General features: G+C 36.9%; 1 protein-coding gene across 1 annotated transcript; it reads right to left on the bottom strand.

Annotated features, from left to right (window-relative positions):
• Window positions 1-4: 4 nt before the first annotated feature.
• LOC142483206 (platelet-derived growth factor C-like) lies at window positions 5-13,102 on the bottom strand (the record flags this gene model as incomplete). The annotated part of the gene is made up of 3 exons (XM_075583274.1): window positions 5-73; window positions 5,660-5,877; window positions 12,895-13,102. Coding segments are annotated over 3 exons (495 nt in total), but the record flags the coding sequence as incomplete, so codon positions are not given.
• Window positions 13,103-14,569: the final 1,467 nt, after the last annotated feature.

Genomic DNA, 14,569 nt, shown 5'->3' with positions numbered 1-14,569 from the left:
GGTGTTCCAAAGGCACATCTGTCAAAGATTTTTGCAGTCCTTTTACACCGCTCCTCTGTTTAAGCTGCAAAACCTAAAACAGGAGAATTAAAACAACATTTTAAATATTATTTCTTAGCAGAAATCTAAGTGATGAATATCGCATAATAACATGTATTCCTTTATTTGATTTCAGTAAATATAAGATATGATTATTTTTATTTTGGTGTTTACCATTCATCAGTATGTTCCACAATGAAGACATGTTTTACCACTTCAATATATCTACTATAAAATAAAAATAGTGCAATCTAAAACACTTTAGCAGGCCAAAACTTCTCCCTTTTTGAAGGAATGTGGACAAATGTTTTTCCATGACATATCAGCAATTCCCCTTAAAGCGTAAATGCTACTTGATTTTGTTTTATTTTACATTATTTGAATCAGATGATCTCTTTCTTCAGGACACATGTTATAATAGTTGACCCCTTCAAGAGTGCCCTCTGCTACCTTTAGGACTGTAACAACTTGTAAAATCACATGGTTACAACAGAAATAACCATTTGGTGGAACTCAACCCTGTTCATGCTAGAGTGGCTCTATGTGCAGCACAAAGCAGTGAGAGACAATGTTGGCATCATCAGGGAGAAGAGAGTGCAAGAATTGATGGAGGAGGAAAGGCAAAGTGAGGTGGACAGTAAAGGGCTATGGTCAGACTCATCACAATAAAAAGAAGGATGGTAGTGACCAGTGACCGCTAAAAGAAGAGAAGCATTACTAGGAAGTAGTTAGCATAGGGATACTCAAAGTAGTAGTAGCAGATGCAGTTATGCATCTACTTCAAGTGGTACTTCATCACCAAGCCGAGGCACGGGGAAAGGGTGTGACGGTGGTCATGGTATTGTTACTAGTAGCCAAAGTACTGTCGTTTTCTCTGGGACTTGTTGTCATAGTGCATGAGGTCACAAACAGTCTGAATTGATACGTAGGATAAGGTGAAAGCAAGGGCAACTAACACTGTAGAGACATACACTGGCGACACACTTTATTCGAGCTCGGCTAGTCCCACGAATTCGGGTATACCCGGGTGTATTGAGGTTTGTGACTGTTTTCTGCCCGAGTATATTGGGTTATTTTCTAGGCAGGGATTGAAGCATTTTATTCCCCCTGGCTGCAATACTGCACAGTATATATATATATACTGCATTACAATTCATGAATTTATGCCATCTGGTAGACACGCGAAGCATTGCAGCCTATTAAATCCTAATCATTATCATTTAACAAATCAGCCGCCCATCAGCCAGGCATGAACCCAGGCTGGGAAGGCAAATGCAACGGGGCTTGTCAGAGGTGAGGAGCGGCGCATTCCAGGTATCTGCCAGGTACATACCGGGTATTTGCTCGAATAAAGTGTGTCGGTGCAGTATGTGAGACAATGTATCTCTATTCCAACTCTTACCCTCTAAATTACTGGATGGGGAAAAAAAAGAAAGTTGGCCTGAGTTGGCATATCCACCAGCCAGCGAGCCACACATGAGTGTTCAGCACAGCTGGATCCATCATAATAAATCATAAACCAATCAGTTTAGTAGAAATGTGGAAGGGTTTTCATAAATTCAAATTAATAAGTATTTTATAATTTCCCAAGGATTTGTTATGTTCTGTTTCTCTCCATGCCATCATTTTCTGAGGAGGAAGCAGATTAATTCCCAATTATGTAGAATTGTTGTTTCTGAGTTGGTTCCAAATTCAATTACAATTTACTGCTATAGTAGCTGTGTGCTGAACTGACGATCTGAGCTGCCACTAATGCAATGCCACCCATGGCATATCACCACCACCATCAGCACCCACTACTGTCTATCAGCAACAGCATTATCATCAGAAATGCCAGTTTACCAGTGATATAATTTAATATTTTAGTTCTTTTTTTACCATTTTGTGAAGCCCAAACAAGCACTCATACACAATGCTGAGCACAGACATAACATCCCTATTGGTACACAGCTTGTTCTATGTTTGTCTTATATGTTTCATCTCTGATATATGGGTATGAGGAAGAGCCCAAGGAATGTGTATAAAAAAATGAGGTGCATTTAAAAAGAATGTACCCTAATAGTAGTAACCATCTGAGACTTGTGAGCAAACGTATACCAACATAATCTACTGTATGTTCTGTATACTACATGTAACACATTTGGAAGTCTGGGACTGAAATTGAGAGTCTGACTGAAAGCTGAGCTCAGCTGACCAATGTAACTGTGCTACCTGTATGAGTGCCCATAACCAAACCCAATGTCCACCCTTTATGCCCTAAACACCACCAACAGTAATACCCCCTGAAAAATTGTGGAAGCAAATGAATGCCAACATAACTGAAATATACAGTAAACGCAGCAAATCTAGGAGTGAGAGAGAGAGCTAACTGACATGCATAGCTGAGCTCAGCTGACCAGTGTAACAGTGCCATAATGCCACAGCACAGCTGTGCACCCCTGTTCTCTAAATACTGCCACCACTACCAGTAGTACCACCTGAGATTTTCGAGGAAACGTATAACAATATAACCTTCATATATACGTGACATGTTTGGAACTGGGAGTAAAAGCCTGGCAGTCAGACAAAGCTGATCCCAGCTGGCCAGTGCCAACATATCAGTATATGAAGTAATGGGTGCTCTAACAGTCCAGAGAGATTAAGTAATGTTCATCAATGTTTAGGGAAACACATATAGCTCATTTGTGGAGAGGGAGAACTACTGGGTGAGTTAGTATAACACTAGAAGCATCAAAATCCGGAAGGCAACAGCATAAATGTAAAATTACATTAGGCTGTGCCTCATTGGAAAGAGCTATATATTGAGAGCTAAAGACTCACCCCAGTTTGTAGCAATAGCGATGATCCATAATAATAGAGTGTCAGAAGATCTTACCCCACTCCTAGAGCATGTAGTGATCCAGATGGCGTGTCCAGCTGCTTGTAGAGTAGAAGTAATCCAAAAAAGATGCAAATGAATGCACAAAGCAGCGCACAGCCCAGGGACACAGGTGTATAAAAGTAAAAAAATATTTATTGTCAGTCAGACATGACAAACAAGGAGGTAAACAACCTCCAACGCGTTTCACACAACAAGGTGCTTTATCAAGGAGTATGGTACAACACACTGAGCCCTCTTTTTATACACTGCAATGATTATTTCGATTTCGCGCCAAAAAATGCCTCTAAATGACGTCATCATCATGTGCTAACAAGCCTCTATGAATATACACATCCATGATCATCTGTGAGTACCTCCCTAGTGACGCCCCCAGTGACGTCACAGCCAATCACTCCCGAGGCTGATGGACAACAAGGGAGACACCCCCCCCCCCCCACAGACGGAGACTAGCCACACTGATCGTGCGTTCCAATCCCCTCTGACCTCAATGGGAGGGGATTGGAACGCACGATCAGTATGTGGCTAGTCTCCGTTGGTGGGGGGGAGGGGGGTGTCTCCCTTGCTGTCCATCAGCCTCGGGAGTGATTGGCTGTGACATCACTGGGGGCGTCACTAGGGAGGTACTCACAGACGATCATGGATGTGTATATTCATAGCGGCTTGTTAGCACATGATGATGACGTCATTTAGAGGCTTTTTTTGCGTGAAATCCAATTAATCATTGCAGTGTATTAAAAGAGGGCTCAGTGTGTTGTACCATACTCCTTGATAAAGCACCTTGTTGTGTGAAATGCGTTGGAGGTTGTTTACCTCCTTGTTTGTCATGTCTGACTGACAATAAATATTTTTTTACTTTTATACACCTGTGTCCCTGGGCAGTGCACTGCTTTGTGCATTCATTTGCATCTTTTTTGGATCAGTGCCAACATACCACCTGTTCTAATACACTTGACAACTAACACTGGTGTCCATCCCTGGGCCCTATATACGACCACCTGAGACTTGCCTCAATTGTCTATCAAATGGGTCCTCCCACTAATATCAAAGATCAGGATGCATGTCAGACAGATTTCAGGCAAATGGCAAATAATGCCACAATACTGTACCAGCTGTTACATGTCCCATTCATTATCCTATGAATAACAAGAATGATGGAATATACTATGCAATATGTGGTTATATGGTCTGAGGGATGGACACCTTTGTTGTTGGTGGGTAGCACGTGGCAAGCTTAGTTCAGTTTTCCTTTTAAGCACACAATACATGATGGTGACTAAGAGCATGAAAACTGACTATTGTACCATGCACAAGTACCACCAGGTTGCCTATTGCTATTATCAAATGTGTCAAACGTTTTAGGGTATAGGTAAAGGCAAGAACACAATAATTATATCCAATGCCTTTCATAGCAGACGCTACTTCCTCAGAGAATTGTATGGTACTGGTAGTGTGTACTATTTAAACCCCTCTGCAAGCAGGGATTGGTTGAAAATACAGTTGCAATTAATACAGAAATATTACATATAATTAATTGTTTAATACAAACACATAAAAAAACATCCAAAATAACAGATTTTAGTCCTAATAAGGAAAAAGGGAAACACAAATTGGCAGTAAATGACTTAATAAAGAAATATAACCATAGATGTAAGCTATTATGAATATCCAATGAGCCTAAAATGAGGAGAGGAGCAGATCTGATAGGACACAAAGGGACTGCCAATCTTTGTTTCCTTTTTCCTTTTTAGGACTAATATTTGTTATTTTTGATGTTTTTTAATATACATTTTTAAAATATGTTTGTATTAAACAATTAATTATATGCAATATTACTTTATTAATTGTACCGGTATTTCCAACCAATGCCTTCTTGCAGAGGGGTTTAAATAGTACACACTACCAGTACCCTACTATCCCTGAGAAAGTAGCATCCGCTACGAAACCGATTGCATATAGCTATTGTGTCCTAATTTTTGCCTTTACCTACAGTATAAAACTTTTGACACATTTGATAATAGCAATAGGCAACCTGGTTGTACTTGTGCATGATACAATAGTCAGGTTTCATGTTCTATTGTGTACTTGCCTTTACCTAAACAATAAAACTTTTATGGTATGAAGGCTTACTAGTGAACTTTTCAATCTAACTCCTGCTCGGAATTGGCTGGACTTGGGCGGTGATGTCATTCGTGAGCAGTCCAGACCAGGACGCGTCCCAATCGAAAGTGTGATTCCATCTACATTCGCCCGGTTGAGTGGAGCAAGAGGGTGCGCACTCCTGGGACCAGAAGCTACCCTCACCAGCCAAACTTACTGGGTACTTGTGCGAGGGTCCATCTGGATTGGAGATCACTTTTTAACAATTTTTATACCACACTGTCTATATTGAATATTTATGCTGTACGTGCATTCATTACCACTTTTTATACCACTTAAATATTTTTGACACTACACAGTTTGTGCTTTTCTCTTTTTTCCTTATCCCAGATTTTGATGTTTGAGCCATCTACTTGATCAGCAGCAACTCTCTACCTTTAAGGGAAGTTCCTTGAATCTTTTGCACATTCACCAATACAGCGTTTGACAGTTTTTGTTGTTATTTTTAAAGTGCTCCATGCATTTTCAATCACCCTGTAACACTTCACTTTGTAATTTTCAGCGCATCACTTTTGTTTTCACTTTAAGTCATGTATGTATCATTGCTCTGGAAGTTTTATAGAAAGAAAAGGATTAAAATACCTCGTGGTACTTTTTGGTGACTTTGGTTGGGGTGCATTGGCAGTCGTTGCAATGATGATTGCAACAGGCACAATTTCCTCCACAGCGCTTCACCAGGAGACAACTTGGCCAGAAAATAGTATCCGTTCGTTTCAGTTCCTCCCTCAAAGACACTGAAAAGTTACGTGGCGTACAGCTGTACAATCTCACTTCTTCTTTGAGCAGGCTCAAATCTCCAACTGTGCAGGATAAGACAAAAATAAGAAGTCGCTGTTTTACGAGCTCTTTTGTGCACACAAAAAATACATGTTAGCATTATTTTCATTGATTTATTTTTACAAAACAGTTTCTCTGTGGTCCACAAACCACACCAGGGTTAATAGATGTAGCCAAAGTCATGGCAACCATTATCATGCAGCAAGGCTCTAAATTGCAGAATTTGGGAAAGCAAATTAATAAATTGCAAAAAGCACCAAAAAAGTCAAATTCCCACCAGCAGAAACTTGATTTTGTGCCAGAATGGGTACAATAATGTTGTCTACATCTGTAGGAATAAGAGAATGCATTTGTACACAGGTGAATGTACAATGCAGCTATAATAATTGCTTGATCTTGTATAGCACTGCAATTTTATGTAACGCTTTACAGAGACATTTTGTTGACACAGTCCCTGCCCTGTAGAGATTACAATCTATGCTTTTTGTGGTGCCTGAGGCACAAGGAGATAAAGTGACTTGGGCAAGGTCACAAGGAGGTGACACCAGGAATTGAACCAGGTTCTACAGCATCAAACTCAGTGCTAGTCAGTGTCTTTACTCACTGAGCTGCTTCTTCTCCCGCAGGCACATGAAAAGGATATTCATTGGTTGGCCCACCTATCTGGTCTGGCTTAAGACCATGAGGGGAATCTTTAGAAAAACTGGAATAACATTTGATAGTCCAGAGAAATGAAGTGAAAAACAGTGCAGTAAAATACAGTACAATGATACAATAAGTAAGATTTATCTATTTACAGAAATGCACGGTTTACAGGATTAATGTCTTGGCCACTGAAAAATTCCATTATTAAAATAACTTACCATTGCTATTTTTTGCAAATTGCGTCATACCATGTATGTATTAAAAATGATATATTTATTTGACAATAAATGTCTGATTTGTGAAGTAAGAAGCATATTTTTAATAATAGATTTTTGGATAAAATGAGTAATATACTTTTTCAGACTAGTGGGCTAAGATGAGCTGTGATACTTGGACCAAACTGCAATGAATAAAAGGAATGTACACATTTAGTGGCTTCATAATGGCACCCTTGATTCTTTGCACAACTTCTTGTATGCTTTACTTTTCTCGAACATGCTAAAACTCGCTTTCACTCAGCAAGATTTTATATGTTGCATATTTTACTCTTTGTGGTTGGTTCTATTTATCAATTAAGTTTAAATGATTGGTATGACAATAAATACAGCAATCTGAATTAAATCAGCACCCTGTTTAATAATCACACATTCCACAAAAAACCCTTCTGGGGAAAAACAAAGAAGTACACATTTGGAAAACAATATTAAGTACAATTAACATTTTCATCAATAACGCAGAACAAGGTGGTAACTTGTAATACGTGTCCCAGCAGTGTTACATTCTTTTAGCTAGACCCACAGTTCTTTTGAGGTAGAGTGAAGATTAACTACCTGTTCATATGTTATTATTACTTATGATAACAAGTAATTTGATAGGTAATGCTGAATTACTACAATGATTTAAAGATTTTGTTCAATTGCCCCAGGCATGTATTGCATCATATACAGTATCTGTGATAACTGCTTGTTGGAATATAGTTTCACAGTCCAGGGGGAGCATACATGGAAAGGAAGACAACAACACAAAACAATCTAAGTGCAGGTGTTAGGGATATAATGTATGGAAACATTATTCCAATGGGAGTAGGGTCTCTCACAGTAAGTGATAGCCCATTTTGGATTGAGTCATTGGACCCAGGGAGCAGCAGTGGACGTCCGCCACGTGGTTTCTCCTATTAAACAAGGACTGTTGGACTTTCACCCACTTTATGACCCAGGGTGGTCCCAATGCCCAAAACCTACCTATGTTTGTAAGTGCTACTAATTTTTAATAATTTATGTTTATAAAACAACCTGCACTATATTTTTTAGTGTCCTCTCTTCCATATCTGGGATATCTCCTCCTGGGATCTGCTATCTGAGTTGGTTACTGTAACAACTACAAGGCTTGAACTACTCGTATAAAAAGTGAGTAGGATTACATCAGTATAATGGCTAGGAAATAATTCCTCTATTGTGTTTTTTGTTTGTCTTTTCAATATATACCTGGATGTGAGTGCGCACCTGATTACCTGCCCCACTCTCTCACAGTAAGGCATTATTCCATGGCTACTCCACTCATGCTTTAAACTCACCCAACGGTTTCAAAATATTAAATCTGGATGAGTAAACTTATCATGTATACAATGCCAAAAATAATTGTGTGGAAAGAAAGAGGAAATGTTCTAGCAGGAAGTAATTTACTAAAAATGCATTTTGAAGCTACACAAGTCAGTCACTTCTGCCACCGCTGAGCCTTCAAAAACTTTTCCATGACCCACATGGAATTCTATTGGGAACAACATGGCACAGTAAGAATTGTCCCCATCATGATAATATCATGGAATACTATGTGTATTAATCCATCTGATGCTTCAGGGGTTAATGAAGGTACAATTTGGGTTTAATAATACAAGATATGGGGTTTGTGACTTGTCATGGGTCTATTCTGGGCTTCAAAAGGAACTTAAGTAGAGTTGGGAGTTAAAAGTCCAAAGTAATGTCTGTTAACTCCTCGGCCAGGCCTAGTGTTAAAATTAATATAATCTAGAGATAAGGACATATGTTTTGTCAGAGATTGGTTCTCTAACATAAACAAAAGGTTTTTAGAAGCATCCCTGGAAGAGGTTTATGGATTGCCAGGGTGTGTGACTATCCTATACCATCCCAAAGATATGAACCATGGAATCAGGGACTTGACATTGATGCTGAAGTATACAATTTTGATATTTGTATTTGTTACCTGTTAGACGAATGCAATGAGACCAGATATGGGAGGTCTGGCAGGTACAGGGGGACATATATCCATTTGTCACTCATGCTTAGTCTCGTTGCGTCCGCCATGAGCCCCTGAATGTATTGATGCAGCTCACATGTGTGTAAGTATTACAGAAGAAAAGTTATGAGTATGTTTGAATACTGAGGGTAAAGTTCAAATTTAGTTTTTGTCATAAAACTGTAAATCTCACAGCTGATTTATGACTGGGATGGATTTATGTTGTTTCAATAGGGAAAAATAGGATATAAATCTTAGCACAGATTATGATAATCAGAGGTGTGTTTGGACCAAATACTTGATTTCTCATCTTCCTATGCCAGTGACCTCTCTGGGAGAAAACCTACTGTATGACATTTGATAATATACTGTTTAGGAATTTCTATTTTATGTTTTATCCTGTTATTGTATGTTCTTGTAACCCCTTTTCTGTAATCTAAGCACTGTATTTTTATATATATTAAAATATAAAACATTTAATAAGTGATGCTTTGGGCTCTGAATGAACTTTTGCACGCTCTGGAGAGAGTATTTAAATATTCTGACACATTTTGCTACAACACATTTTTGTGTGTGAATAGTTTTTTCTATCATAGACAGGGACCTGAGACCCTGGCAGATTTATTAATTATATATTTTTGCATATCTTGGGTGGTGGTAGCATATAGATATGATTGCAATTGAGTAAGGGGTTAATATTAACTCATTGGAGGTACCTTTGCAGAGGAGAGAGGTTAGTTGGCTAGAGTAGCCATGTGTATTAACCCTGTTGCATATCTAAGTCACGTGCCCCAAGTTGTGCCATACATGATAGTCCCTTTCCGAGCTTTCTGGATACTCTTATTGTACTGTATTTCAACAACTGGATATCAAAACTTCCAGATAACTACTGTACATCTTAATATTTCTTCATACAGTACATTTGTATATATGACAAAGTACACAATTAGGTAACATCATATTATGCACCACCTCACACAATTAGTGTTTAAATGTGGTGAGTGAGTGAGATACTTCTTGACTTAAAATAATAACATCATTGTTCAATGAAAAAATGATTTGTCTATTTAAATGTTTGTTGAAGATTTACCCTGGAACCTTTTACTAAGAACCCTGAATAAATACCATGTTCATGCATGTAAATGTATAGAATGTATTATTTTAAAACATGCTCAAAGCACACTGCATTTGAAAGAATAAAAAAGAACTGTGTTGTTTCTTTATTTAAGATATTACTGTTTTGCTAAAACAATACATTAAGACGTGTAATCACACATTACCCCATGTTTAAATTTCAAAATACAGTAAGTAGAAAAAGTAGACAACGCTGCAGATTCTCTGCATTTCAAAAAGGTGATATTTTTGGGAATGTTCCAGAAAGATTAGCTGTTAAAGATGGATATAATGTAGGAAAATAATTAATCTCTGCTCTCAGTATTTTCCCTTGATAAACCTGGTTTTAAATGTCAACATTTTCTAAGGTGCTATTCATCATTTTTTTTCCAATGACGTGTTTTTTTCATTTTGCACTCTGCTTTAGAGTACATCTTCAAACAAATGCATACCATGTCAGGTTATTTAAGTACTGAACAAGGGAGGATTACCATTTCAAATACCACTCAGCAGTTCAATGTCAGTTTTAGTGGACATTTGAAAGCCTTTATGAATATAGAATAAATCTAAGCAGTCAGCTACCAGCATGTTTCGCTTATCAATATGTATTTCCTTTGCATGGTATAAATTGTGAGAATTGGAAAATTGATAATTGGTCTGGTAATTTAATTTGAGCAACTGTTCTTGAAATAGACCAATGTAAATATTGATTGACCAAAGTCTTTAATCCAACATTCTTCCTCTGTGTTATAAATGTTATAGAGTGAGAGAAATAACTAAATCTATAAAAATTAATACTGCCAGTAACAAGGTAAATTATTAATTGAAATACCAAAAACCCGCAGTGTAATATTTAAAGTTAAAGATGGGCAAAAACAGGGGTATTTTAAAATTGGAAAACGCAAATGACATCTTACATTAAAACGGATCCATTCACAAATCTGGATCAAACTACTCAATCTCATTAGCACAAGTTCGGCAGAAAAAAATATCAGAACTGGTTATCGTGAAAACAACCAATCTCTACTTAATCTTCTTGGCACAAGCTCTCCAGGAAAACCATCCTTTGATGCCATTGCAGTGACAGAGAGAGGGAGAAAATGTTATTTGATTAAATTCATACTTTACACAAGTCTTCCAGCTGCAAAACTGGGTCAAACAAGTTATAGTGGATTTAAGAAGGGGAAGAAAATCGAATTGCTTTCAGATAACTTGCCCTGAGTTACCCCAGTTTTGCCACTACAGTATGTATTGTGCCACAAATGTATTTGACAGTGGATACAGATAGCACCACTATCCACAGTGTGTAATCTATAAATACAAATGTGTGCAGCACCTTATTTATCAAAGACGTGGAATCCCATTGAACGCAATTGAAGTTTTTCCTTTGATAAATCTGAAGCAATTCTTTTGCACTGGTTTTGCCTCATTTATGTAGCTGGGAGACTTTAGTAAATAACTTCTTAACCTGTACTTGTGAGTAAAGTCAAGTAGGAACATCATTCCTGTTTGAATTAATAGATGTAAAAGATCACCAATCTTTACACTTTGTTGTACCCAGTTAAATCAGGCGTGATTATCCTCATACATTATATAAAGGGCCAAATAATAGCGAGGCCCAGGTGAGGTTTGAGATTTGTACAATTTGTGAGTTGTGATAGGGTATTTTGGCAAAGAGTGTGAACCCAGTAAAGCTCACAGGCCTCCATCTAATACAACATTATTGATGTTTACCAACAATCAGTTATGTGTAATTTTTCATCACACAGAGGTCAATGAGGGGAGCTTTGCATTTCAGGTGTTATTGAAACTAATTTCAAACTTTTTTTGAAAGTTCAACTGAAACAAAGACTAACCAAATTTGGTCACGTTGACACATTTCTTACACTGGATATATTCTTTCTTTTTTTTTTGTTAAAACATTTCTACAGTATTTTTTGAGCAGCGCTGTGTACCGCCAAGGAAGCAGAGTTCAAGCTGCTATCAGCTAAGTATTTTGCAGAGATTTGCGGTCACATTACGGAGTGTTTGGATGCCAGTTGTGAACTATTCCATTTATACAGCATCTCACTAGATATAGGGACTCCCAGTACAAGTTGACAGCGATGTTGGAGCTGTGCTGCTTGAAAGCAAGCAGCGTTCATATGGTAGTTCAGTTGCTCAGGGATTCACCTTAATTACTGTGCATCCTCACTTCTCTGATGAGGATTTTACTTATGTTATTTCTCTTGCGACTTTGGCTTACACGGTCTGCTATGCTATTATTCCATTGTGGCATAGAGAATATCCATCTATACATGCATTGACATTGTGCTAGTAATTTAATTGTATGGGTGATTTCACTACTACCATCTGTGAGGTCGACATCTTGATTTGATTATATCTAGCAGGAGGATTTAACTGTGATTGCCACATTATAGTATCTACACCTCACAGTGTTGCGGATTTACATCTGCTATTGTTAGGATACAAGTTGGCTGGAATTAGTAACATCAGCACTACGTGTTAGTTTTAATAATATTTTATTATCATTTTTAATTTTTTCACCTTGGTTTTGCAATATATGTATTCACTAAAAATTTAAAATTGTTATTGTGATGTGCACCAAAAATGTACCCTTTCTGAATGATCTTGTGACCCTGTCATGTCTTCATTCAATCTGTTATCATTATTAACTATTGTACATTGGTAGCACTCACTTATGTCATTAAATAGACACTGGTAAATAATATTATTTAAGAGTGTTTCAAATTTAAGAGTGAGCGGTGTGTTATGTCTTGTGCTTTGTATCTTAATATACAACCTCAGTCATGGTTACCATAACAAATAAAGTAAAATGAATGGATAACATTTTGGATTGCTACAGTAATTAAGCTTTTTTTTTTAAAAATATTATTATTGTTTTGTATTACATAATTTGCTTTTAAGAGACATAAAATATGCTCATTGTTAACAAAATATCTTTAAAAAAAAAAAAGTGAAAATGAGGCCAATAATAATTGCTGATTACAAAAATACACCACACATACCTCTGGATTTTCTGCCATGGATGTAGGATTTCCCCAGTAATTGCCATGATGGTCTATACAAGTCTTCTATGTCCAAATGCCATCTTTCTGGTTCAAGGTATCTTATTACTTCTTCCACAGTCCCAAACCGAGCAACAGCCTCATTTAGCATATCTAAAGGCAACGCTGATGGGGGAAATACCGAAGGTCTTGCTGGTTCTGCTTGTTGCTGAAAACAAAGACATATTCTATTTGTAAAAAACAAAGTCATTTAAGCAACAACATACAGTACTATAACCAGTGTTTTAGCAGATCAAATGCATTATTTCCTAATAGGTACCAAAAAATGAATCTCATATTGTAGGTAGTTGATTTCTGTGAATGATGTTGGTGGTCAAAAATAGTTTTCAACCTGTTGTCTAATTTCCTTTGCTCTGTACAATACATTTTACTATTTTATTTCTATGAAAAGCTATTTTTGCTGCCTTATACTATCCTGAGCTTATGAATGAAATGTCAGAAATAATTGGGCCAAAATACACTGGAAATATTTGACAGAAAACGATTACTTATCTCTAGGCAATTACATGCCAGGAATCATCGAAACCATGAAGCTTCGAAACCTACTGTACAGTACTTCTTCCTCTTACAGAGTAAGCAGATTTTTGGTAATAATAAATGTATCTATTACTTTGATTTGCTTTAAATTACGATACACAATGTATTTTTAATTGAATACCAGACAATAAAATTGACTGAGAAATACAATTATATTAAAATGTATAGTTATATAATTTAGAATTTTTCTAATGCCATAAAATAGTCATTGTTTAGATAATATTTTTTATAATTACTAATACAGAATAAAAATGTGAAGACTATTCAAGCAACACATGTTGTGTTACTAAAATGATATTGAAATGACTTTCATTATTTAAATTAATGAGGCAAATCTGGCAAACTGAGCCAGCTGAGGACAGTAAATCACATTTTAATCAATCTCAGCCTTGTTCCTTCCCAATAACTGTTGTTTCAAGCCCCTTCACTAATTTGTTTATATAACACTCAAACTCTCATTCACAGTGCCTTACAGTAGATTCACTTGCATCATATTATCGTGATATGCTAATCAGCGTTATCATTTTGTCATTTAATAAGAAATACAAATCCATCTTCTGGGGAATTAAAAAAATAAAACCTACAGTTATACAAACTATATGAATTATTTGTATATTGGTATCATTTTCACTTCGGTATATGAACTGACATTGGCGTGCCTTTACTACCAAAAGTTCCAGTTTATGAACTATTGTACATGTTTGCTCCCAAAATCTAAATATACATACTATATACAATATTCCACGCATGCTGATTTCAGAATAAATCTGACAATTCCTATTATGCGAAGCTAGTCATTTCCATCTTTTTTCCACTAGCTCTTGTTTCCCATTGTATCTTTCCTCCATTGATCAAAAACACTTTCAACTGACCCTCAGATCTGCCTACGAGGTAATATAGTAGTTGATATGTTTGATTGCATTCATTGGATCAAATCCCCAGATCATTTTCTTTTTAGCTTATCAAGGGGAAGATTCCTTAAGGTTCGTTGCAGGTTAACTCACCCGATCTTGCATTAAATACATTGACTTGAATGGCAGTTAATGCCATTCGGAGGCATTAACCCACAACAGACCTC

Source organism: Ascaphus truei, unplaced genomic scaffold (assembly GCF_040206685.1).
Source record: "Ascaphus truei isolate aAscTru1 unplaced genomic scaffold, aAscTru1.hap1 HAP1_SCAFFOLD_3072, whole genome shotgun sequence".
Taxonomy (NCBI): Eukaryota; Metazoa; Chordata; class Amphibia; order Anura; family Ascaphidae; genus Ascaphus; species Ascaphus truei.
The sequence above is the reverse complement of the archived record's forward strand: the minus strand, read 5'-3'. Positions and strand labels throughout refer to the sequence as shown.